The 27,935-nt window shown below is 33.8% G+C and overlaps 1 protein-coding gene across 3 annotated transcripts; it reads left to right on the forward strand.

Annotated features, from left to right (window-relative positions):
* Positions 1 to 368: 368 nt before the first annotated feature.
* On the forward strand, positions 369 to 27,906 carry LOC131167679 (uncharacterized). 3 transcript variants are annotated; one of them, XM_058126505.1, is made up of 9 exons: positions 369 to 920; positions 2,201 to 2,341; positions 3,048 to 3,428; positions 18,331 to 18,435; positions 19,884 to 20,024; positions 24,507 to 24,710; positions 25,505 to 25,597; positions 25,718 to 25,829; positions 27,466 to 27,906. In XM_058126505.1, exons 1-9 carry the CDS (start codon positions 423 to 425, stop codon positions 27,507 to 27,509), a joined length of 1,719 nt encoding a protein of 572 aa, XP_057982488.1. In that variant the 5' UTR covers positions 369 to 422; the 3' UTR covers positions 27,510 to 27,906. The 3 variants fall into 3 exon arrangements, with proteins under 3 accessions (XP_057982488.1, XP_057982487.1, XP_057982489.1); XM_058126504.1 differs by having other exon boundaries at positions 25,718 to 27,906; XM_058126506.1 differs by lacking the exons at positions 24,507 to 24,710; positions 25,505 to 25,597; positions 25,718 to 25,829; positions 27,466 to 27,906 and adding an exon at positions 24,194 to 24,424 and having other exon boundaries at positions 373 to 920.
* Positions 27,907 to 27,935: the final 29 nt, after the last annotated feature.

The raw sequence follows: 27,935 nt of genomic DNA on the forward strand, positions 1-27,935 counted from the left end.
TGAAAGTAAACAAATTTAATAAAATAACTATAATAATTTTTTTTAATATTGTAATTTTTTAATGCATATTATTTGTAATTTATTATTTTAATCATATTTTTATTAATATTTTGATTTAAAAAGGAAAATATGTTTTTTTTAATTAAAATTTCAATTAATAGGATGTTAGTTTCTAATTTTTAATTTCTATTTATGAATTTTAGTTTTCTTTTCCTAATTTTTGAGACTTAATTTCTTGCAAATTTGCTTCCCTGATTTGTATCCAAAGTAGCAATTTTCCTCTGTTTCAGCCAGTCCAATCCCCGCTTGACACGTGCCGACAGCCTCTCTGCTCCAAATCCACCCACCCTCTCTCTCTCTCTCTCTCTATTCATTTCCCGAAGATCTGTTACTGCCATCCCTCTCTCTCTCTCTCTCTCGACATGACCGACTCCATCGAACCTTCCACATCTTCACCATCTCCATCACCATCATCTGCAGCTCCTCGCGATCAATTCTTCCTCCACCCTAGGAGGGAGCCGTTCGAGCATGGCCTCCTGCCAATCCCCAAACTCGTCTTCACCGACCCCACCCAAACCCTAACTCCCATCAAGGACAAGCTCCTTAAGGACTCCTCCGAATCTCTCAGAGTCTTCCCATCTGCTATCTCCGAGACCCTCCAGATCTCCTCCGACCATGCCAGACTCGTCATCGACACTCTTGCCTCCGTCCTCCACTCCGATTCGGACCCCCTCGTCACTGCCAAGCCCGCCGAGATCGACGACGCTGGGGTTAATGTTTATGATCTGATTTTGTTCCTTTATATTCAGTCGTACAAGCGTTTGCTTCCGAGGTCGCACAAGGACTCGGCTGCGGTCGCGGATGTTTGGCCCTCAACGTCCGCCTTTGATGGATACTTATCGGCTTTATCGCCGTTGCAGGTTCGTTTATTTGTTTAAATTGCCTGCTTAATGGTTAATTCTATAATGCTGTTTATATTTTGATTGCTCATGTCTTTTGAATGCTGTCAATTTGGGAAGGATTGGGATTACTGGATTTCTTGCAATTTGAAAAGTCAATCTTTTGTTTAAATTGTTGTATGTTCACTTTTTTTGGTGTGGCTATTTTTTCAATTATTTATTTACTGGTAAATTCTGTTGGTTTATTTATTTATTTTTTTGTTTGATTGACACTTCGGGGGCAGTTGCTGTTTTTGAAGCGGGCTTTATCAATTTTCGGGGAAAAAAAATTTAGTGTAGATTTAATTTGATTGTATGACTCCTTTGTTAAACAGGAAGTGTTTTGGATTTTTGATCCATTTTGTGCTTTGGGCGGATAGTGTAGCGGGAATTAATATGTTTGAAATGGGAGTGTTAGTTTTGGAAAGTGTTTATTAGATTAACTGATGCGCTTGTATTCCACTAGTTGTTAAAATTTTGATTGGTCATCATTCAATTTGGTGCAGTTCAGAAGGAGTCTTAACATGTTTGAGTCTTTCAGCATGTGAGTTCCAGCAAGCCAGAAAGGTTTCATAAAGAGATTCTGGTCTTTGGGTTGTGAATATATGACCTTCTAATCACATTCTGTGTAATTCGCCTGTTTCATAAAATCTGTGTTCTTGTGCATTCCTTGTTTTGATACATATTCTGATGATCTTATTGATCTTATACCGTCTATTTAGGGTAAGTGTCACTGTGGACAGTTTCCTAATTTCAAGCTGAAGTACCTTCGACCATGTCCATTGAACTTATGTAATGTAAACTGCATAGATTGATTATTTTTCCCATGGATGTCCTGGGCATCCCTTCTATTTCAGTCATGCAATGGGCTGGGTAGGCTTATCAGGTTGTGCCCCAGAATGCCTCGTGTGAAACTTTCATTCTGTCAGCTTTTCATTGCGTCCTCCAATTTTAAGTTCTGCATAGGCTGTAATATACAAAGGGAAATGGTCTTAGATGGAATAATATGGTAAATCAAGATTCAGATAGCTGAAAGATCGAACCAAAATCATCATCAACGTTTTGTCTATTTAGTTGGTTGTAGTTGAATATGCTTTCAGAGAAGGTTATACTCTTTGTTGCAGCCAAGTTCATTAATTAGATTTGGTATCCATGCTTTTAACTAGTCACAACTCATCTCAGATCTTAGATATTTAGGCTTAACTCCCTTTTTTTCATTTAAATCAATCTTACTGTTGTCTCTGCATTCTCTTATTTTGCAGCTTGTACGCAGTAACAGCCGTAGGTTCATGCCCTCACAAGCTGATGAAGAGGCTCATCAGTTATCTTATTTGCAGAAACACGTCGCTAACATTCTCTCCCTCTTGGCAGAGCCTGTGGAGGGGGAAGGAGAAGAATCACTGGTTTGTAAAATTAATCGTTGCTTACTGTGTTTTACTCTCTGAAGTTTCTTGCTATTTATTTTTTAGAGTATGCATGCATTTTCTCTACCAGCTCTTTACTTAGAAATGAAATTGACAGGGTATTTTGTTTTTTTGGACGTGTGGTGTTAGCTAAAATAGCTTCACATGAGATGAATGAAGTGCTTTTGGCACAAGAATAATTTGGTTGTTGAATTCTTGAAAACGGGCTTCAAGATACTGGCCAACATGCACATCTTCTAAACGATTAAAGAAAGACTACGGTTCATTTATTTATTAGTTTCTTAGAATTTTTCTCGACCACTATCAACTAATCAGAGGGTGTCAATTAGTCTCGAATGCACATGCTAAGCAATGAGTTTGGTTGTAAGTCATGCATTTTAGAAATGGTCTTGTATATGAAACTGCTATCCGGATATTTAATAACTCGATTCCTGTGAATGGATATTCTGCTGAGGATTCAGTGCGGCTGCTTGGTTCATATTTTTTAAATGTACACTATTTCTGTTAGTCAGTCTTAGTTGTGTATGTATTGACAAATAATTGTATCTCCAATTAGCTTTCTCATCCATTCTAAACAGATATCTGCATATTTATTTTGTTGTGGTAGTGATAGGTTTGTGCACAAATGCATCACTGTTTTCTAAAGCTTGCATATAGAAGGGCTAAATTTGTTATGTTGTATTAGGTTTTGACCATGGAAAGGTTTGAGCACCTTGGGTTTCTAATTCAGTTTGGCGAAAAGGGATCTGAGAAAATCCCCTTGTGTCAAGCTGCTCCATTTTTCGCAAATTCAGATCCCGATATGCCTGCTGTTCCTGTTCCTGCGGTGCAAGTTCATGATTGGATTCTACAAAACATAACATCTGCTTTGGAACGTATTTCTGAAAGAGTTTCTGCAAAAGAAAATGGGCCATCCAGTGCCTCTGATCAAGATGTTGCTATGGCTGATGCTTGTACAAGTTCAATTAAGGTCTCCACCAGCCCTAGGGGTCCAAGTTTTATTGAGGGGATCTCTAAATCTTCATGTGTAAAGCAAGCTTCTGATCTTAAAGGATCTTCTGTAAAGGTTAGTGTTAAAAAGATTATTATTATTATTTGTTAATGTTTTTGATACGAAAGATTATAATTAACTACATTTTTTTAACTGGTTCCACAAAGGCTTGAATGTTGTGCATCTTTGCTGTTTGAATTTATATTGTACTTTCTGAAATATATTACTGTCTTAACAAGAAAAGATATTTATTAGCCCCTATATATGGAGATACATATTCTATGCTGGACCTTGTGGACAAATTGGTGTTGGCGGGGGCGGGTTGGGGTTGGGGTAGGGGTAGGGGTGCTGCATCCTAACTTGGAGGCAATAGCTTCAAACCATGGAATATGATCTTTAATTTGTGGAGGCAAGACCACATATTGTAAACACCATTTCCTTCCTACACATAGGAATGAACTCAGTTTTATTCAGTTCGGTTATGGCTTAAACTGAAAACCGAACCGAAGTGCTTGGTTTTTAAAAATATAAAATTGAAACCAAACTGTAACCGTCGGTTTAAAAAAACTGCAATCCATCAGTTAAACGGTTGGTTTGGTTATTTTTCAGTTTTTCAAATTTTAAACTAAACAAGCCGTTAAGGCCAACACTTGCTACATTTTAGTAGCTGGGATCTCAGCCCAGATAAGTCTAAGCCCAACTAAATTGAAAGCTCATGACTGGAGGATGCCAGCAGTGGAGAGCATAGTGGGGAATTTATAGAAGTGAAAGGAGTTCCCAAATTCTATTCAAGTGATGTGGGACAAGAATAAAGGAGGGTGTGATGTGGGCTACAGCCACAGCATTAGAAACACATCAATACTCCCAGACTATTTGGCTAGGAGTCCCACATTGAAAACTTACAAAAGAGCGAGGATTCTCTCTATTTATAAAATTCCATTCAGCCTTTCCTTCTCTTTCAATATTGATATTGAAATATAAATTAACACAACTTTTTATATTATTATTGAAATTAAAATTAAAATTGTTGGCCTAGGAGTAGAGTCTAGAGAGGGGGGTTGAATGGACTCTTTAGCATATTTTCAATTTTCTCTACAAAAAATAGATCTTGGCAAGATACAAACAATTATTTCACAATATATAAAATATAAATCATGCACAAGACATAAAATAAAGAGTATAGGGAAGAGAAGCTTAACATCGATGTTTTAACGTGGTTCGGCACCTAGCCTACGTCCACGCCTTGAGACACACTCAAGGATCCCACAATCCACTATAAACTCTTTCACCGGCGGTGAAGCCTTTAAAACCCGAGAACAAATCCCTTAACGCTCACCAAGAGCCGCAAGGTTCACCAAGAACCTTCAAATGGGAATCAATCCCTTTCGCTCACCAAGAACCACAAGGTTCACCAAGAATCCTTGCAATTCGGTTCACCAAGAACCTTCAATACAACAAGACGATTTACAAAACAAATGCTCCTTGAATGAGCTGATAATTGATACAATCAAACCTCACACAAATCTCTCCAAGTAGTGATTCACAACATGATTAATAAGCAAGAGAGATGTTGAGCACAAGAATGATGAACTAAAAGGAAGTGTGCTTGTGAATGATATGTAATAACTAAAATCAATGTATAAAACAAGTCTTTGGACTTGTATTTATAGGCAAAATGGGTTATTAGCCATTTTATGGCCGTTGCGCTTGTAAAATAATTGTTTATTTTGAAAACTAGCCATTTATAGCCATTGGGGACTGAATTCCACCCAAATCATCGACTATTTGACCCAATTCGTCGAGTAATTTACCCATTTCGTCGACTAATTATCCCAATTAGTCGATTGTTTCAGCTGGGCTACATTCTGTCTGAAATCGTCGACGAATTACTCCAAATCGTCGACTAATTACCCAATTTAGAAAAAGTCATCAACATGAAAGTTGTGAGATTTTTTTCTTAGCTTTCCATAGATACCAAGATCGCCCTTTTTGAACTTTTATAGCAAAAGTTATTTCCCAAATACTGAAGGGTGGGTGTTCAGGAAATTTGATAGGTGCATAACTGAGGTTTTAAACCCAACGAGGACCAAGTTTTTAAAAGTTTATTACACTAATATGATTTAAAACTTGTCCCATATAACAATACATTTGAGTAAATGATATTTTTATAAAACTCCTGTTTTTACTTTGAAAACTCATGAGTACTAAACTTATGATTTGGTGATATCCTATATACTCTTATGTCTTAGTATGCACATGCAATTGTTCAACTCTTGCTCAGTAAACATGTGTGAAACAAAAATTGTAAGAGTTACAATAAACACTACCTCAAACACTCCCCATTACATATGATTCCACATTAGCTTCCTTGGATATGCTTGAGTTCTTCTGAGTGTTTGTCCTTTTGATCTTTCCTACTCGAACGTCTACTCGGTCCGATCTTTGCCTTTGATCCAGTAGCTTCATGTATTTGTCACTTGTACCTGTACTTAATGTGATTTGCAAAGATAGGATACAATTGGAACTACAAATAGGTTAATATCATCAAAATACATTAAATACGATTATGTAGCCACTAAGGCTAACAATCTCCCCCCTTTTGATGATGTCTAACCTATTAAGATTTTACTTGATCTTTGCATTTGATTTTTTATTTATCATAGCTTGATCTGCGAAGATTAGATTACCTAGAACCACTAATGGTTTGTTATCATCAAAACATGACAATTAGGATCGTGTAGCCGGCTAACAATCTCTCCCTTTTTGATGATAACAAACCATTGGTGTTCATACAGGATATAATTTTCAAGCTCCCCCCTTAATTTATGCATTTTGTTGAATAAGATGAAATTTTACTCCCTCTTACTACATGCATATGAGGCACAATTAAATTATTCAACTATATATTTAATATTCATTGGAGCTATAGCATAGAATTATACAAACGGGAAAGTTCATTTTATATTAAAAAAAATTCACAAATAAACTGAACTTTCATTAAAATAGATTAAGTAACAAACCTACTTCTCCCCCTACTTCTCCCCCTTTGATCATCATCAAAAAGAGAGGAACTATTCTTTTAGCTTAAAAAGCTTTTGGTGATAGGAGACATGTTCTCCCGATTAACCACTAATGGGAACTGGGAAGATACCATAAGTTAAGATTAATTTCCCTAAGATTCAATTTTATGCAAAATATGCTGACTATGCATATTCATAAGTTTTACTAGTATATGTTCATATGACTAGGGAAGACATCTCTTGTCTATAAGAGGTGGGTTATTTGGGCATGCTTCTGAGATTTTAATCGAAATTAAATGACCTAGGTTGTTCATCTTAGAAATACAAGGTTTTTCTATTTATCACCCATAAATTTATTCCTAAAGAACAAGCTTTGAATAAAGAGCTTGTGAGGGTGTGCATGCTATTTCATCCCATAAACAATAGCCAATAATTTTAAAGAAAATAAACCAATCAACAAGAATGTATACTATTTAAAAAGATCATGTTGGTCTTAACATTTGAACTCATCAATATTGACTTGATTCTCTAAAGTTCCCAGCATAGTAGTCAAGCAATTATTATGCGTAGACTGGGATTTTATACCTTGAGCACTATTGTGAAGTGTTTCTAATTTTGCACTAAATAAATTCACTTAGTCAATACTTATTCCATTTTGCATAGGTATGATTAAAACTACCTAATTCTTATAAAATCCTAGGTTCTAAGGAAGCAATAGTTTAAAAAGATTAGGTAATTTGTTTAGGTACCCATTCTTCTTTGGGTCCCAAGGTGTTAGTCTTCTTAACCACCCATTCTAGCTTCCTTTCTTTGCTTCTAGTACCTCTAAATGGGCACGTGAAACGGATGTGACCTTTCCTTTCACAATACAGGCAAGTCTTGTTTGCATGTGAAGGATTTGATTTATTTGCCCTATTTGATGATGCATAAAAATTAGTATGACCATGAGAATTATAAGAGAAACCATAATTCAAACTCTTATTGTGGAATCTATTTCTTTGGGTTCCTAAGGGTTTGTTAAAGTTTTCTTTCCCATTGGTGATTTTACAAATAATCTTACTATCATCATCAATCTTCCTTTTCAATTATGCATTTTCTTTTAAACTATTTTAATTTGATTTTTCAAATCTTCAGCATTTGCAATTAGCTCTTCATTTTGCCTCTTAAAGGAACTATTTTCTTCTTTCAAGAAGGAACAAAGACAAGGTTCCTTTTGTTTATACTTTGTAAGTTTTTCCTTAAGATTCTTGTTCCTACTTTTAACTAAAACTAATTCATCAAATAATTTTGTGCAAATATTTACCAATTCATCATACGTAGGAGTATATTCATCGTCATCGGAACTTACCTCTTCTTGCTTGTTAGCTATGAGACTAGAATGTTCCGCTTCCTCCTCTACGTCATTGTTGGTGGAAAGTTCATCAAGTTTGTCCCAAGTTGTAGCATCAACATCACTGTTCTTAACTTCGTATGTGTCTTGGAGCTTGTCCTAGATTTCTTTTGCGGTTTCACATCTGCAAATACGATTGTACTCTTCATCGCACAAGCTGCAATAGAGATAATTTTTTGTTTTGAAGTTAAGCTGTACTAACCTCTTTTCAATGGTTGCAAGCTCCATTATTGACTTTGGGATATCTTCATTCTTCTTGGTGAAGGAGAAGTCTCCATTTTAGATGATCTCCCACATATTCAGATCGCATGATTGAATGAAGATGGCCATACGGTTTTCCCACAATGGGCAGTTGGTGCCGTTGAACATCGGTGGTGTGTTCACAGATTGCCCTTCAGAAACTGAAGTGTCCACTATATACGCCATTTGATCTTTTCGCTTTGGAAGTTATTCCGAAAAATTAAGCGCCTTGCTTTGATACCACTTGTTGGTCCGGGAGTAGAATCTTGGGGGGAGGATGAATGGACTCTTTCACGTATTTTCGTTTTTTCTACAAAAAATAAATCTTGGCGAGATACAAGCAATTATATCACAATATATAAAATATAAATCATGCACAAGACAAAAAATAAAGAGTATAGGGAAGAGAAGCTTAACACTGATGTTTTAACGTAGTTCAGCACCCAACCTACGTCCACACCTTGAGACACACTCAAGGATTCCACAATCCACTATAAACTCCTTCACCGGCAGAGAAGCCTTTACGACATGGGAACAAATCCCTTAACACTCACCAAGAGCCGCCAGGTTCACCAAGAACCTTCATATGGGAATCAATCCTTTTTCGCTCACCAAGAGCCGCAAGGTTCATCAAGAATCCTTGCAATCCGGTTCACCAAGAACTTTCAATACAACAAGATGATGAAAAATGATTTACAAATCAAATGCTCCTTGAATGAGTTGATAATTGATACAATCAAAACCTCACACAAATCTCTCCAAGTAATGATTCACAACAAGATTAATAAGCAAAAGAGATGTTGAGCACAAGAATGATGAACTAAAATGAAGTGTGCTTGTGAATGATATGTAATAAATAAAATCAATGTGTAAAACAAGTCTTTGGACTTGTATTCATAGGCCAAATGAGTTACTAGCCGTTTTATGGCTGTTGGACTTGTAAAATAATTGTTTACTTTGAAAACTAGACAATTATAGCCATTGGGGATTGAATCCTGATGCAAATCTTCAACTATTTAACCCAATTCGTCGACTAATTACCCCAATTAGTTGATTGTTTCAGCTGGGCTACATTTTGCCTGAAACCGTCAACGAATTACCCCAAATCGTTGACTAATTACCCAAATAAGAAAAAGTCATCAACATGAAAGTTGTGAGATTTTTTCTTAACTTTTCATAGATACCAAGATCACCCTTTTGGGACTTTTATAGCAAAAATTATGCTCCAAATACCGAAGAGTGTTTAGGAAATTTGATAGGTGCATAATTGAGGTTTTAAACCCAACTAGGACCAAGTTTTTAAAAGTTTATGACACTAATATGATTTAAAACTTATCCCACCATATAACAATACATTTGAGTAAATGATATTTTTATAAAACTCCTGTTTTTACTTTGAAAACTCATAAGTACCGAACTTATGATTTGGTGATATCCTATATACTCTTATGTCCTAGTACGCACATGCAATTGTTCAACTCTTGCTCAGTAAACATGTGTGAAACAGAACTGCAAGAGTTACAATAAACACTACCTCAAACACTCCCCATTACATATGATTCCACATTAGCTTCCTTGGATGTGCTTGAGTTCTTCCGAGTGAGTGCCTTTTCTTTCCTACTCGAACGTCCGCTTGGGCTGATCTTTGCCTCTGATCCAGTACCTTTATATATTTGTCACTTGTACCTGTACTTAATGTAATCTGCAAAGATAAGATACACTTGGAACTACAAATAGGTTAATATCATCAAAACACATTAAATATGATTATGTAGCCACTAAGGTTAACAAAAATATTAATAAATTGGAATATGTATTGATGAATAAAAGTTAAATTTTTATTAATATGTATTTGAGTAAGAATATACCATTTGTAAATATACAAAATTAATATATTTTATTAATTATTTTGGTTTTCAGGTTTTTTGGTTCAGTTTTTGCTTAGAAATTGAAACCGAAAATTTATATTTTCAAGAACCAAAAACTGAAACTGAAGACTGAAAAACCGAACCAAAATTGATCTAGTTTTGGTTTTCAATTTTTTGGTAGTTTTTGTACACCCCTACCTACACATTTGACATTGCATGAGGGCCTTGTGCTCAGGGTGATATTGTTTCGGATATATTATAATTATATTAAAATATTGTTATGTGATATTATTATCTTATTTATACATATATCATTAAGATATTTATTAGATTGTATTTATATTTGAATATTATTTATTCTAAGATATATCATATATATATATATATATATATTTGCGTGTGTATAACATTATGATATTATATTATTGTAAAATGGTATGTTATTATTATTTAACACAATAATAAATTGTCATGTTAAATATTATTTTATTAATACAATGATAAATTGTCATGTTATTGTGTGATTTATATTACACTGTATAATATTATATATGCCTATGGCATTACATTATTCTATCTTATATGTAATTTTTATTCTTGAACTTGAATCCTTTTATTTTGAAGCTGCCCTGAATTCAGATTTAACTTGGATAATATATTTTTTGTATCCAATATTTTTGGATGCAGTTGTAGAGGAAGCTGTTTTTGGATTATATCATATAACTTAAGGGTTCGTTTAGAACCACTTATGTAGAAGTGTTTTTCAGAAAAAGTACTGAATTTAGTAAGTGCTGATAATAAGTGTAGAACTGAAGAAATGCTGAAAATTATAAGTAGTGTTTGGTTGTGTTTAAAATAAGTGGTATTTGGATACTTACTTTTATTATAGGATACTATGTGATTATTTTTAAACATATTTTAGATTAAAAATATTAATATTTTTTAATTAACAATTTCATTAAGAATTATTTTAATTATTTATGATTAAAATTTAAACATTTTCTATTAAAAAGATAATATGAGATTATTATTTTTAATTAACAGTAATGTTGTTATTAATGTTTATTTATAACATATTACTATCATATTAAATTATGATAAAAATAATATTATTAATTAAACTCAAAATTTTAATTTATTTAATGTTAATTTAAATTAATAAATAGCTCTTGTTCAATCGAGAATTGAATTATAATAACTAATATACCATAATACATGGTAAAATAGTATATAGTTATTTTTAAATATGTTTTAAATAAAAATAATAATATTTTTATAACTAAATTTAAATGATAATAATATTAATTTTCTATTAACTAAAATAATATAATATTCTTATTTATTAATTAACAATAATCTTATTATTAATGTATATTTATAACATATGATTATCACATTAAGTTATGTTAAAAATAATATTAATAAATTATTAAAAAAATTAATTTATTAATGTTAATTTAAATTTATAGATGATTTTTTTATTCATTCCAGAATTTAATTATATTTTATTAATAATTAATAGGCTATAATGCATTGTGAAATAGTATACGGTTCACTTTAATTAACAATTTAATTAATAATTAAGTTAACTGTTAGTTTTTATTAATATTTAAATATTTTTATTAATTTAAAATAATATAATATTATTTTTTGATTGAAAATAATTTTGTTCTTAATTCATATTTATTACATATAATTATCATATTAAATTATATTAAATAACATTAATTAAATTAGTATTTTTAATTTTTAATATTATTTCAAATTATTAGATGGGTTTTTCTTCTTCATTCCATATTTGAATTATGTTTCATTAATAATTAATATACTATAATGCATAATAAAATAGTATATGATTATCTTCTAATATATTTTTAAAATTATAAAATAGTTACTAAATTTTCTTATATTTATAAAACTGACCCCATCTATGAACATTGCCACTTATAAGTAGCCAAAAAGCTATCTTAGATTGCTTCTCACAATTCACTTAGAAAGTTTCAAAAAAGTGATTTTGGTAAAGCACTTTTTGCAATTAGTGTTTGTTGTAGGCACAGAAAACGTCACTTTTTTGTAAAAGTGCTTATTTTAAGTGATAAGTGCTATAAACACTTTTTTTAAAAGTGCTCCCAAACGGGGGCTTATATTTGTTCTTTTCTCAACCATACGCATTGCATCTTTGGATGCTGTTTCACAAAAGAAGTTCAAGACTTGAATTGGCTATCTCAATCCATCCTTGCATTGGGAATCAGCAGCAGAGTGCAGCTGTCCTTTACATGTGCAAGAGTGGATCAATCAATCCAAAAGGGTGTCATATAATATTATTTTTTGATTAAAAATAATCTTGTTATTATATCATATTTATAACATATAATTATCATATTAAATTATATTAAATAATATTAATTAAATTAGTATTTTTAATTTTTAATATTATTTCTAATTAGTAGATGGGTTTTTCTTCTTCATTCCATAATTAATATACTATAATACATAATAAAATAGTATATGATTATCTTCTAATATATTTTTAAAATTATAAAATAGTCACTAAATTTCCTTATATTTATAAAACTGACCCCATCTATGAACAGTGCCACTTATAAGTTGCCAAAAAGCTATCTTAGATTGCTTCTCAAAATTCACTTAGAAAGTTTCAAAAAAGTGATTTTGGAAAAGCACCTTTTGCAATAAGTGTTTGTTGTAGACACGGAAAACGCCACTTTTTTGTAAAAGTGCTTATTTTAAGTGATAAGTGCTATAAACACTGTTTTTAAAAGTGCTCCCAAACAGGGGCTTATATTTGTTCTTTTCTCAACCATGCACATTGCATCTTTGGATGCTGTTTCACAAATGAAGTTCAAGACTTGAATTGGCTATCTCAATCCATCCTTGCATTGGGAATTAGCAGCACAGTGCAGCTGTCTTTTACATGTGCAAGAGTGGATCAATCAATCCCAAAGGGTACCTGACATGGTTTTAAATAAAGGCCGCGACCGTTACGTAACACCGTTACGTAATGGTTTTTTGGGTTACCGATACCATTACGCACCGCGAAATCGGTGGGAAGAAAAATCATGGCCATAGAGGCCATTACGGACTGCGACCATTACGTAACCGCTATAGGACTGTTACACCCAAAAAATTATTTTATTTTTTACTTTTTCTTCTCACTTTTCCCCTCTCTTTCATGTATCATTCTCAATATACCAAGTGGCAAAAGGGGGAAAAGATTATAAAGAGGATGACAATGATACAAAATTTACTATTTCTTTAAATACTCACAATAGATGCATTAATTAACAATTTGAAAATATTAACTTGTTAGGAAAAAAATTATTTTGATAATATTAGTAATGTGATATTTATGTTCTATATTTTTCAACTTCAACCTTCTTTATTTTCTAGCTATTAAATATTTGTATTATTTGTATGTCTTATGTGTCTAATAGATTAATGGAGTGTATAATGTATTTTGTTTTATTAATTAATTTAGCACACATAAGAATTTATCACAGATAAGAACAATGAAAAGTATAAATGCACACACACACACACGTAATTTTTTAATCAATGGTAGTTTAAAACAAATGTAAACTTGTTGCCCTTACCAAATAACTTAGTTGCTCGAACTAAACGATCCAAAATACACTAAAACTCTTTCTAAAAGGGTTAGCTTAAAACATGCAAGTACGCTAATATGCACAAGGTTGTGCATGCTTCAAAAAAATTCACGGTCATTACACCTGCTTCCCGTTATGTAACATCCGCAACTCCAGCTTCCCGTTACACCCATTACCGTTACGTTACGCTACCCACTACTGCGATTTAAAACCATGGTATCCGAACCAATCCTGCTAGAATCAGTGCTCTCCTTTACATGTGCAAGTGTGGATCAACCAATCCAAATGGGTGCCAGAACCAATCCTGCCAGAATCAATGCTCTTGGTTTGTGTGTGTGTGTGTGAGAGTGAGAGAGAGGGAGAGGGAGAGAGAGAGAGAGTGTTTCAAGCCATAAGGTTTGTAAAGAAGGAAGCCAATAAGTTTTATAGATAACTAGTTGTAAGGATTTCAGTGATTGATTTCTAAAATTTTCTTGAAAGCAACTAGATTAGACATTCATTAAGAGAGAAGAAGAGAGTACAAAGAGGATGGGAAATCCTTACTCTACAAGATAAAAGTAAAACAAAGATTACTGCATAAAAATACAACCAAAAATTAGGCTAAAAGGGTCAATCAGTATGGCTGAATATCAAATTAAGCTGTATTACCCAACCAACCAGAAGTGAACCCCCACAATAAAGCCAAGAGCGGCACCACCATATCCCATATAAGATTAAAGATGGAAAATGGTCATGAAAAATCTGATCATTCTTCTCCAACGAAATGACCCAATAATTGCATAAATAGCAGACTGCCACAAAATCGCCATCTTCTGTTTGCCAAAGCCATAAAAATCAACCAACAAAAAACCCTTCTAAGCCTGAGGACAAAATCCGAATATTCTCCCCTCAAACAAAAAGGCTTGCTCCATACACTTGATGCCGTGGAACAAGGAAGGAATAAATTCGCATGGTCCTCCATATTGTCATAACACAATGTAAATATTTGGGAAAAGAGCAATTTATGGCCTACAAACCTGCAACAGATTGTTAGATGTGGGCGACCTTTTGCTTGTGATTGGCAGGGGTTTTGGCAAGAGCAGGAAGGAAGAGGTGCTTTGGCATAGTTTGGTGTTTGCTATTTTGTAGAAGCTTTGGGTAAAAAAAAATGCTAGAACTGTCAATGCTCACTTAACTTTGCAGTTTTGTTGTGGGATAGAGCAGTCTTTTAGCCTCCATGTGTGTGTGTGCACTCTTTTGGGTTTTCTAGGAGTTTGCAGCTGCCTGATATTCTTAGGGATTGGTAGGTCGTGCTGTACTTTTAGCTGTATTTGTAATTTTTTTGACTGTATTTCACGCTCCTATTTGGAGGACATCTTATTCTCCTTTTATTGTACTATCTGATATTTCAGTAAATATAATTCTCTTTTCTTATAGAGAAAGAATGGCAATCCACACAATAACCTTTATCTTCAAAGGAATTTTAGCTATCAGCTACCAATTAACGAGAGGGAAAGAAGTAACAGAATGATTAAATTGAGAATGAGAAATGATTTACTTGAATAAACCCCAGAATTTTCCAAACACAAGACCCTGATATCCCATGCATCAGAGTATTTTGATGGAAAGCAGCGAATTTTAGAGGAAAGAAAGCTCATCAGTCTCCCTCTCATTAAGATTTGGAATTTAAAGTCCCCAAGAGACGTCCATGTGATGAATAACAAGAAAGAAGAAATTAGTGTGTCAAGACACAAAGTGATACGAAAAATATGAGGAAAAGCAGCTGAAAAAACTCAAATCTCTAAACCATATATCCTTCCAAAACTGAAAACCCTATAGCCTGAAATTAGGAATAGCTTCCCAAGAGGGAGGGTGAATTGGATTCTTTTTGATTTTAATAATTTTTGAGCTTTTGCTTAAGATACTAAGAAAAACACAGCTGATAACTGATAATCACACTTAAGAATATTGACATTTAAATTAACAAGCCAATCAATAAAACCAAAGCAATTCAATCACTCAATCAAGAATATTTGTGCTTTTGTTATTTTCCCTGTGAATGTTTACCACCTTCTTTGAATAAGCTCTTAGTATGCACTTCTCTTGATCAAGATTTTTGTAGATTAACCAACGTACTCTCTTTTGGGTTTCCGCAAACGGTTAATCAAATCGTACTTTCTAAATAGCAAGAGTCTTTGTTTCTTTCTCTCTTTAAAACCTGCAACCTGCACTTTTAAATCATACAACAACAACAAGTATAGAATATAAAGTAGAGAGTAGAGAAAGACACAAGATTTTTACAAGGTTCGGCTTCAACACATCCTACGTCCTCGCCCTTGGCAAAACACCGAAGGGTTCTACTATAGCTGTTCCGTTACCGGGTGGAACAATGCCTATTTACAACCACTCCTTGGCCAAGGCTAGAGCTTGCCTTCTCCAAACAATATACCCTTGTTTGGTCAACGATCCAATAGCCTGGAATCGTCCAAAATCTACAAGAGAAATATCAAAAGCTGGTGTACAAGAGAGTCTCACACAAAGAGCAGATTAGTACAAATTCAAACTATGTACTTCAAATGATAAATATCAAGAAAAAAATACACTTTTGAAACTTTACAAGATTTTCACCAAATTCCTTTTCTCCAGGTGAGAAATCAGTAATCTTTCTTTAGGAATTGATGAGCAAGAGTATCAGAACAACAATACTTTCAGCTTGCAAGAGAGTGATCAAAGAGAGATTTTGAAAGCAAGAGAGCTTGAGAGATTTTCAATGCTTGGTGTATTTTTTAATTAACAAGAACCATGTATTTATAGGTTTCCAAGCAAGCTTCCTTGTTGCAAGAGTTTCCTTAAAGAATTTCCCAAGTTGTTAGAAAATTTGGGGTTCAAACGGCTATAATTTAAAAAATAAGATTTTTAAAATTTTTGCCCGTTGAACAGTGTTCAGATGTGTGAGGATTCGATGTCAGACGTTTGAAGTTCTTGAAACCTTTTAAAAATAGAACTAAATACAGGGTTAGACATTTGAAGATAAGGTTCAGAGGTTTGAGGTGCCAGGTTCAGATGTCTGAAGTCACGAGTTCAGACGTCTGAACTGCTATTGCTTCTTTCTATTTTGCTCCATAAAATCTTCAGACATCTGCTCTTAATCTTCAGACGTCTGAAGTAATTCTTCAGATGTCTGAACATGAAGTTCAGTCATCTGAAGTTGTCACTTCAGTCATCTGAACTGAAAAGTTCAGTCATCTGATCTGCCAAGAACCTGTTTAAAAAAATATTTTTCTTTAAAAACTAATTTGCTCTCTTATGATCTTTACAAGACTTGATTCACTATATTTAAATAGTTCCTTAAGTCTTCATAATCTCTTGAAATAGCTTCAAAAGCATATTTCAAACGACATTCTACCTTTTGAAATGCATACAATATATTTCCTAAGTCTTTGTATGCCAATCTTGATATCCTCCTCAGTCTGGCTTTTGAAGTTCTTTGCTTGTGCTGCAAATGTCTTTGATTCTCCTTGGATCATTGATTAGTTGTCCCACACTTGATTCATACTTGATCTTTACTTGAATCATATTTGGGCTTTACTTGAACCATACTTGAACTTTGCTTGAATCATACTTGATCCATATTTCCTGAAACACAACAACTCAACCTTTCCAAGTTAAATAGTCCTTTGTTTGTTATCACCAAAACCGATTGAAAAACCTTGTTAGGCCAACACAGCCTTATACACTTCCTATTTTAATATTTTATGCAAGATAGAAGAGGAAAGGAGATGCATGTGAAATGAATTTCCATGGGCTTCCATGAGTAATTTGTGCTATAAAACTAGTTTTTTGGATGTTTAAGTTGATGATCTAAAGGTAAAAGATAATTTATAGCTTTGAGAGCAAGGCTTTTGGTAACAGAAAGTAAGTTAGAGAATGCAGCATCATGGAGAATTAGAAGGAGAAGAAAATAACTGAGCTACCATGTCTTTCATGCTCAACACTCAATTTAAGACACTCAACATTTTATTGTCTAAGGAGACTCTGTGATTTCTTATAATTCTTATTCATTGTTTAACGTGCAGGTGGGGGCATTTGTGTGTGTGATCGCTTATAACTTCTTTGAACTAGGATTTTGAAATTCATTGTTTTAGCTTCTTTAGTAATAGAAGCTAGTTTTTGGACATTAGATTGTTCTTTTGCTTTTTGTTTGCGCTCTCTCCTTCTCTCCATCTCTCTCTCACAAAGGAAAGGGGCTGTGGGGGTCTCAACAGTTCAAATATCCTTGTCCTTGCTATAGTGATCAACTATAGTGATCAACTTCTAGTAATAACTAATCTGGAGGACTGCTCTTGTCCTCTGTCATGGGCTCTACTATTTTGCCTAAGGTTAAAGATTTAATTCAAACCCTGACATTTCGTTCATATGCATTGATTATATGAGGTTTTGAGTTTGTTTTGTGTAGGTCTGTGAGCTCATAACTAGTGAACTTTGGCCTTTCATCTGACAAATGACACAACAGATAACTAACCCAATCCTGAGCTTAGCAGAACTAATGTCACAATAATCTTCACAATGCTGGCCAGTTTGGTCTACCATAGCCTGTTAAGCATAAGAATATCCCACATCTCACCCTACAACCCCAAACCAAAAACTACAAAATAAACAAAGAACACTTGCTGCTGTTCAGTCGGCTGCGCTTGCACAAGAAGGGCATCTTTACTTTTGTGTTTTTATTTAAAGTATTTCTTCCACATTGTATGACATGCTTTCTGCATACAACTGAAAGCCAAAACTTGCGGCTTTATTGCAAGATGTTTGTTTTGTTTTTGGTTGGCTTTAAACATAATTATGTGTACTTTGCAGGTTCTAAATTGCCATGATTCTGTTATATACATTTTAGCGCCTTTGAGATATGCCACAATCTATGGATGCTCAGAAGCTACTATAGTTCTTGGAGCTGTTGGCAAGGTAGTATGTTAATGATCTGCTTGTTTTATATTGTTGCATCTCTCTCTGTCTATAGGTACTCCTTTCTAGAGATCTATGTTGAAAAATATGCAACTTGCCATTGTTTATTCTTGAAACTGAAAGCTAATCTTCAGTTCAGCTATTGTTACTTTGCTGTTAAAAAAATTTGAGCTGTTCGTACATTGCTGTTCAAAAAAATTTCAGCTATTCATGCATTGTTGAGTAGGAGAAAAGTTAAATCACTGGTAAAGATCCTATGCAGCAATGACTATTTAATATCAATCAGTAAAGGGCATTCAATTATCGAGCAGCTTGAGTCAGTCAACCACTAATAAATGCTAACTACTCAATTACTTAGCTTTTTTATTGTTTTGATTCTTTGTCTGGATGAGTGGCGATCGGTGCAATATTTGGCAAAAGAAGTTTCAAGGATGTGCTGTGGGAAAAAAAGAATCATGCTTAAGAAAAGAACTTTGCACTCTTTAGGATAGCTTTATTTTTACTACATGTGGAATTTGGAATATTTAATGTAACATAACTAGTGAAAATCAATTGCCTAACTCAAGTTTGCTTTTCAATCTTGTTGTGATGCTTGGTATGCTTCTACAAGTTGTCCTCCAAAACACTGTAGTTCCATTCTTTCAAAAACTTGACATGAAGAGAATTTATGTACAGTTGAATTTTTCACTGGATGGATTTTTTATTATGGGATCAGGAGAAGGCTCATATATACAGAACCTTTTTTGATGGGGAAACTTCAATAAAACCTTGTTTTGATAATCTTGAAATTTGAATTCTGCAATGTATACACCATAGTAATTTTTAACACTACTTTGAAGCAGTTTATTGTAGTTTTGATTACTGTTGCTCTATTCGTGGTATCTTCTTGTTTCTATTCCAATGTTGTTGCTTTTATTGATTTATTCACCTTTGCTTCTAATATCAGAGGTGGAGGTGTGAGGTCGGGCATTTTGGCCTTTATGAGGCAAGGCCTAAGCCTTTTGAGAATATTATTTTTTATAATATATGTATTTATTTACATTATGAAGTTCAAATTATTTTCAAGATATAAGATGCAACTATCAGTTATTTTGAAAAAGCTGAGGCTCAAGAGTTGTAGAGGTCAATTTTCAGTAGGACAATGTTTTCATATAAGCACGTGATTAAAATTTCTAGTCAAATCTAACTTAATATTGGCACACCCAAAATGCGCAAGACTTGAGTAAGAATGTGCAAAAAGTGTACTTTTTGAACAAATGCACCAGCCTCATTGTATAGTGTGATGGCCTTTTTGGATTTAGCATTTTAGGTTGAGCCCCAAGGCATTTTAGGCATGCATTGTCATGTCTTGAGCCTCTATTTTGAGCCTTTCAAAACACTGAAAGCATCAAATTTTTTAAAAGTAACTTCATTTTATTTCTTCTGTTGTGCTTTGTTTGCATTAACAGGCTGTGAGAGTTGAACACTGTGAGCGAGTACATGTGATTACAGCGGCAAAACGTATCTGCATTGCCAACTGTCGTGAATGTGTGTTCTTCCTGGGAGTAAACCAGCGGCCACTTATGGTTGGTGATAACCATAAGCTGCAGGTCAGTGTTGCTGTTAACACTTTTTTTTTTTTTTAAATTTAAAGAAACATGTATATATTGTTGTGACCACTACTTTTTTGTTCTATAAAATAATTTGCAAATTCTGTGTTCCCAGATGTGGTCATGTTATTTTGCTTGGTTGATTCCCAAAGAAATGAAATTTAGTTTTTGATAATAGTAAATTAATGTAGCATAATGATGTTCATGTGATCCCTCCATAGTCCTCTATTTCATTGGGTGCCGTTCTAGAAGGGTTTTTTATTATATTTTCATTGATCATTTTTATTTAAAAATCATTTGTTCATGGTTTTGAAAGTCAGACCATATGATGGACACTCTACTGGTCCAGGCAAGGTATTCAACTCAGCCGGGCCCTGTGACTTGGCCTAACCCAGCTCATTTTAAAAAATTCACATTGAGTGTATGGGGGAGTTAATTGAACTCCTTAAATCTACTTCTCCCATTCAGTAGTTTTACCACCATGCCCATGGTGAACCTGTGGTAATAAGATCAACATAATATATGCATACATACATACATACATACATATATATATATATATATATATATATATATAGATGGAGAGATAGATAGATAGGTAGATAAATAGATAGATGTGTTTCAAAACACACAGACACGCACATACAAACCCACACATATATTTATTGAGTTCTGAATTCTTTTACCTTAAGGCCTTGTTTTGAATGTGGAAAACATTATGGAAAGAAAAACAATGTGAAGGAATCCAAAAGTTTCATTTTTGATTATCAAAGAAAGTGAGATGAAAAGAAAAATACTTACCCACACACACCCCCCCACCCCCACCCCCACCCCAAAGTAGTGAACAAAACTTTGATTTTGTACATCATTAGCATTTGATTTTTCTTAATTATTAATCATTTTAGAAGAAATTTTCATTTTTAATTTTATTTGTTGTTAGAGAAAAAACATAATTAAAAAGATTTCCTTATTTTATTTTCTTTTTATTTCCTTTTTTCAAACAAAATTCTTGTTCAAAATGTAATCTAAATGAATTTCAACTAATTAAATAAAAAATTATCTTATTAATTATTTATTATATCAGTTAATCAAACTTTTTTACCTATTAAATGAATGAGTGAAATGATAAATTAGTTATTCTATTATTAGCTCAAATTTATTTTGGCCCCTATACTTAGTACGATTAAAGATTTGTACTTAATTTTACTCCATTAAAATTGTCATCTAAAATAATTTAACGGTAATGGAGGGTGGGAATCATTTTAGGGAGGTGTCTCATTCTCCCTCTTGTAAATTCTTCTCTTAATAATAAAATTTTCTCTTGCTATTTAAAAAAAAAAAGGGTGAAAATCAACATCATCGTTAGTCCCTCTTCGATAATACACACATACAACATATATGTAATTTCACTAGTTCAACCACTGGTTCGACCCATCAGTCCGACTGGTCTGACCAGTCCAATCAAAGCCACAAGGTTGGTCACCAGTCTGGGTTTTACAACCATGATTTTTGTATCAATATTTTTTGAAGTATGTGCTTTGTGAAAGCTGCTTGTGATCTGCTTGTTCCCCAGGTTGAAAAATATGGTAAGCTCTTTAGTAAAATTTTTCTGCTATATGGTCTTGTTTTTGTAATTTTGTTTATTATTAGTCTCCACATGTACAGCCAGAGGCATGCTAAAGTTCCTGGCTGTGCCTTGGCATGTGGCTACAAGGAGCCTGTATTGTGTTGATTTCTCCCTGTTGAACAGTTATTAATGGCCAGAAGTGAAACTGTGAGACAGGCTTGGCAGCGAGGTGATCATGTGATATACAGGTCAGACCCAATGTATAGGGTCGTGATTTTACTGAATATATATTTCAAAGAAATCTAACTATTTATTAAGATGAATTTTATAAAAAACTATTTTTACTCTGCATTCTGTTACAAATGCATTCAAACCAAACAAAATAGAGAAGAGAACAGAGTTATGTTACACACTTGCATGTGCACATGGCGTGTCTAGGTCTATGGCTCAGTGGAGACTTGTTACAATTTCTCCTAACCATCTTAAGTTTGTGCACGCCTAATGCTACATTACATGCTTTATTTTTATTTTATTGGCTTGACTACTATAAAGTTGATGGGCAAAGGATTGCCAAATTTGAGTAATCTTAATTAATTTCCTTAGTACATTTTTAGTTTGCTTAACTTGAGTTGGAAAATTCCTTAAACCCGCATAGACATTCTCATATGATATAGGCTTTGTTGAGGAGCATATTCTACAATAATCATAGGCTGGTGTATCTTGTTCCTCAAGCTAATGCATGTGTTTTCTAGATCAATCTTTTAAAAGGTGTTTGGAGATGTATGTTAGGGCAAGGGACACAAAATGCATCAAGATGTTTGTTTAAAGGCAAAATTCCTGGCATACCCCTTTTTGTGGTTCAAGGTATATGGCTTCTGTTAAGGTGTATGCTTTTTATGCCTTTATAGGTAAGGCATACACTTGTCAAGATTCTCTTTTCCTTAAAATTTATGAGAAATTAGGGCTTAAAATGTAGAAGGTTGAAGATGCCTTTCTCAAAAGCTCTCTTGTCCTCCTTGTCCTCTGACAACCCCATGAACAACTCACAAGTCACAACAGTTGTCGTCTATCTTCCTGAAAAATCTCCAATTACCTCTGTGATCATTGATGATTTTGATGAAGCCGTTTTAATATGCGGCATAACTTCTTTGATTGAGAAATGGTGGTTCATTTAGATAAAATCATCTAGATCAATTGGAAGTTTAGGTTTTTGATCCCTCTGCAAGGAGCTTCTAGATTCTCTTGAGCAACTGGCCATCTCTTGACTAGAGGACCTGTGTTTTATTCTCTTTGAGATGCTGCTGATGCATGTGCAAAGCTCTGGGAGAGAATTGAGAGAGATGAGGTTTGAGGGGAGGACATGTCTTGGTTCTGTTATACTGGCTGAGACAACTAACCAAGTATTTTTATCTCTTGGAGCGGCACATGTCTTTGTGCTGCAATTCCATAGCAAGACAGTCGAGTTGTGTGATTTTGGATTATTTCTACATTATTTTTTAGTGATAAGGTTCATATAAAAGATCTTATGATTTATTTTAATAAAATTTGTATTATTTTCATATAATAAGGATTTAACATCTCTCAAATTGTCGGAGGAAATTGCCTATGATCATTTAAATTTTCAGAAAAGAACTTATGTAGCCAACCCCACCATGTGAGATTTGAGGCTTGGTTATTGTATAGTTTATTTTATATATTTTTAAAATTAAGAATTAAATTATGAAAAGGGGCTTATGCCTCAATGGCTTGAAGCTTGTGCCTCGACCCACTAGTAGTAAAGGGCGTTGCCTTGCGTCATGAGCCGAGCTTGTTCAGGGCATTATGCTTGCCTATGACCGCTTGTCTCATGTGTTCGGGATGAGTTTTCATCATGTGAATAATAGTGTAGAGTTATTTTTCAGAGATAGTTTTTCCTTAGGCTAAAAAGGGGAGTATGACTCCTTGGTTATATTGATGTTTAGTTTTTCCTTGGGCTAAAAAGGGGAGTATGACTCCTCGGTCATATTGATGTTTCTTAGTGCCAAAGTGAGAATAGCATAGAAAGCTCCGTAGGAGAGGGCGAGTGTTCATCAACTTGCAAAACTCACTAGCTATTGTAAACTTGTTTAGCCTACTTGCCTCTCTCGCTAGACACACATTGTTAACGGAGGTGTTAATAATGAATTACGTTGCTTCAATGTTTATTGCTTAAGTGCCATTGCTTTCATAAGTTGCTTATTGCTTCTGCTTCTATTTGTTTGAATGACTTGCTTTCATAAGTTGCTTATTGCTTCCGCTTATATTTGTTTGAATGACAATGAAAGTGTTCTATTGGTGAATTGTGGTAAATGTTATGCTGGCTAGTTAAACAAGAGGGCTTTAGCTAGCACTACAAGGTCCTTTCACAAAGGTGTGAAATATTTGTCTTGTGACACCTTGTGCCTATGCTTTTGAAAACTTTGTTTAGATAAAAGAAGAAATTCTATGAAGGCAGAATAATCTATGGTTTTTTTGGCTTTTATCTCAACATTTTGGAGATTTAATTTGATCCAAAGTTACTCAAATTGGTTTTGCATTCATTGGTCTTCTTTGCTTAGATGACTCTCTTTTATGTTTTTTCCAGGATGACTTCTAATTTCTCATGGATGTATTTGACTCTGAATCGGCCGAGTTTGGTTTTTTGCTACTTATCTTGATCAATATCCTCTTATTGGCTTTCTTATGTTTTGCTTATGTTTATTAATGATTGCCTGATATTTTTGTGATATACAGTCTAGTTGCCCTAAAGCAATTTTTTGAAAATTTCCTCTTCCCTTGATATATGCTTTATGATCACTGTATTCTTTGAAGCACTTATCCATTCTGTACATCTCACTCAAATGCTGTGTCTGTTATTGATGTTAAGATAAAAATGACCTCTCTCTCTCTGGGGTCAGGTGGCACCATACAATACATTTTATTCACAGTTGGAGGAGCACATGGCTCAAGTTGGCATTGAGGCAACTGTTAACAGATGGGATGAGCCTCTGGCACTGGGAATGGTTGATCCACATGATTCATTGTCTCATCCTGCAGGTGTCTCAGATGTTCAAGCTGAGTCAGCTACATGCCTAGATGCTGACCAGTTTACAAACTTTTTGGTATGCTTTTATATGATTTCGAATATTAACCTTGATGAAAAATGCTGTGCGCTTTTTTTTTTTCTTTCCTTCTAGACATCAACAGCATGTTGCTTGCACATTTCCAAACAATCAAGCAAAATGTCTATATCAATGTTACTGCTCTCTTTACCCACATACAGAAACACAACATTAACTTTTTTAAACTGCTAAGTGGCCTCTCCATGCCACCAAAGATCCTCCTGTTTCTTTTGTGGTACAAAAAATAACGAACACCAAGAGGAGCCCAGCTCTAAATCACCTTTGCCCCTATTTTCTTGATATTCATTTGCTGATTTGGCACAATGTATGCCAAATAATACAAAAAGCATAGCTCAAGCCTCCTTGCTACAGAAAATAATAACAATAACAATGACTGCTTGTTTCCTCTGTGTTATATTTCCCTATTTGCCTTTATTTTTTTCCCCCTTTCCCCCCTTTGTTTAGTTTTTATTTTTTGTAAGTTTGATATAATATTTTTGTTAAACTTCACGATAATATATTTTGCATGCTACCAGAGTTATATGTATTTCTTTAATTTGCATCAAACCTGAAAAGCTTTACAACACGTCTCCTTTACTCTCTTTTTTCTTTGCTTCTTTCTGTATATTTCTATTTTAACGTTTACTTGGCATGTTAGTGTGGTTTCTTTTATTGACGGCACAGTTGCATATGGATCTCTCTCTCTCACCATGATTGATATTCAGCAATAAGGCTCTTTCTTTTGGAAGTTGTGTCATACACGATCACATATTCCTTTTTGTTTTGATGCACAGATTCCAAATTGGTTTGTTGATGGACAACATGAGTCAACAAGAGACAACCCATTTCCATTACCAGATGCTTATATGGTGTCTCAGCAGAGAAATGTATGTGCATCCCACATGCATACATGTACATTAATGCGTGTTCACATGTTAGGCAGCTGTCTTAACTAATTTCGTGGGCAGATGGATAAACAAACTGAATTTTTTTTTTCTCCTTTCCAGCATAAGAACTTGGGAGAGATAAAGCAAATTCTGAAGGAGGCTCCGCTTGAAGACAGCCGGAAGCGGGAATTATCATGTGCTATTCACATGCACTTCAAAGACTGGTTATATGGTAATGATTATTTATTACCATTGTCTGGCTACTCGTCTTTTCTATATTATAATTCTGTTTTTCAAAAAAAAAAAGACCTTTTTTTGGAGAAAATCAATAGAAATACGTTCAAGAGAAGCAGCTGTTTTACAAAAGGAAAAGAAAATTTTAGGGTGGAAGAGTTGGCTGAAAGCTGAAAAGTGAACACACAATATTAACCATTAGTAAGAGATGAAAAATGGCCTTCTTGCAGAAGCTCCCGTACTGCATTAGCATTCACTGATGCCATATTCCATGTGAAATAATTAAATTCCTTTTGTGATTGGTGATTTCTCTAATGTGTAAAAAGGGGGCGACCTGAGTAGGGGCGGAAAAACGGGTCACAACCCAATGGGCGACCTTTTATTTGCTCAGTTAAAACAGGTTTGGATCTAAGGAGTGACCCATTTATAAATGGTTTAACCTGAATCCAACTCAATTAATAAATGGGTTATCCAGGTTCGGATTGGGTAGTCTGTTGGGTCATTTGTTTAGTTTTTTGTTAAAAATGTTAAATTATATATATATATATATATATATATATATATATATATGTATAAATTATGATATTTGATGCATGTATGATGTACCATGTATATTGTAGATGCTATGTTTAAAATTTCACCACTTACAAAAAAAATGTTAAAGAGAAAGATAAATTAAATAATGAATTAAGTGTTACTAGCTCACAAATGTTAAGATATTAATGAGTAAAAAATAAATGAGTTTTTTTTTAAAAATAAATTAATTTATATTTAAGTATGTTAAATATGAATGTACCATGTATGATGTACTGTGTATATTGTAAATGCTATGTTTAAAATTTCAATTCACTTACAAAAAAAATGTTAAAAGAGAAAGATAAATTAAATAATGAATTAAGTGTTATTAGCTAACAAATGTTAAGATATTAATGAGGAAAAAATAAATGAGTGTTTTTTAAAAAATAAATTAATTCATATTTAGTGAAATTTAAAGAAAAAAATAAAATGAATACATTATATATTTCTTAATGGGTACTTAATGTGTATCTGTTTAAAATTTGTTTATTAATTGGATGGGTTTGAGTTTAAGTTTTATTCACCCATTTGTAAATGGGCCAACCTCAACCCGTTTAAATTCCACCTGTTTATGACCCAACCCAAACCCAGCTTGCTGATCCGTTTTACTGCCCTTAGTCCTCGAAGTCATTTATTGACAATCTGGGCCCAAGATGAGTATATCGTCCTTTAAAGAAACCCATATTTTGTATACTGGTGACTCTGCCCAAATTAAGTTTCCATGGTCAGCTGACCAGCAAGAGTGAAGATGGTGTTTGTGATCATTGTTTGCCCCCATCACCTGTTGCATTGGTGAGCTATCTCAAACCTCAAAAATTGTAACCAAAGTTCAGTAAGTATTACTGAACAACATGTAATGTGGTTTCACCCTCTTGATTATGCAATATGCACTTTGTACATTGGCATACTGCTTTGATTCGTTATCTAAAATATCATCTCAAGCTCCATAGGATTGAACTTTCTTGGGTTAAATGTTCTATTTGCATGGTTTTGATTACTACTTTTTCATGAATGAGTTAGATGAGGTCTAATTAGTTTTCTTTTGTCTGTGAGGACAGCCTCGGGAAATATCCGCCAGCTTTACTGCCTGCAAGGTGACTGAAATTGTATGACGTTATTGCGGCACAATTAGGGTAGTAGTGCAAAAAGGGAGTGTTCTGGCTTATCCCTGTTCAACACTCTCGCCGTGTTCCACCATTTTTGTGGTACTGAAGGCAGCCCTGGATCAATTCCATGTACTTCAAACTGGTGCATCCGTTCTTGCATTCACATCAGCGCCGAGAACACAATTTGAATTCATGCTATTCCTTAATGTTAATGTAACATTTTTTTGTCTTATTCCAAAAAAAGGAAAGAAGAAGAAAGTCTTGGTGTAATATTTTGTTAGCATAGGCTTGCACTCTTGTGAAATTTAGCATCTGGATCTTGCCTCTTTTCCTTTTTGGCAACTTGCTGTGAATTTTTGGCTTTATAAATATCAATATTTTCTGTTGAGTGGATCCCTATTTCATACTATTAGAATGGAAGT

This window comes from Malania oleifera, chromosome 11 (genome assembly GCF_029873635.1).
Source record: "Malania oleifera isolate guangnan ecotype guangnan chromosome 11, ASM2987363v1, whole genome shotgun sequence".
Classification (NCBI taxonomy): Eukaryota; Viridiplantae; Streptophyta; class Magnoliopsida; order Santalales; family Ximeniaceae; genus Malania; species Malania oleifera.

Excerpts from the sequence above, each read along its gene's own strand:
- LOC131167679 (XM_058126504.1), top strand. The coding sequence starts at position 423 with ATGACCGACTCCATCGAACCTTCCACATCTTCACCATCTCCATCACCA. Across the intron at positions 921-2,200 it reads CGGCTTTATCGCCGTTGCAG|CTTGTACGCAGTAACAGCCG; the intron begins GTTCGTTTATTT and ends CTTATTTTGCAG. Across the intron at positions 18,436-19,883 it reads TTCTTGGAGCTGTTGGCAAG|GCTGTGAGAGTTGAACACTG; the intron begins GTAGTATGTTAA and ends TTGCATTAACAG.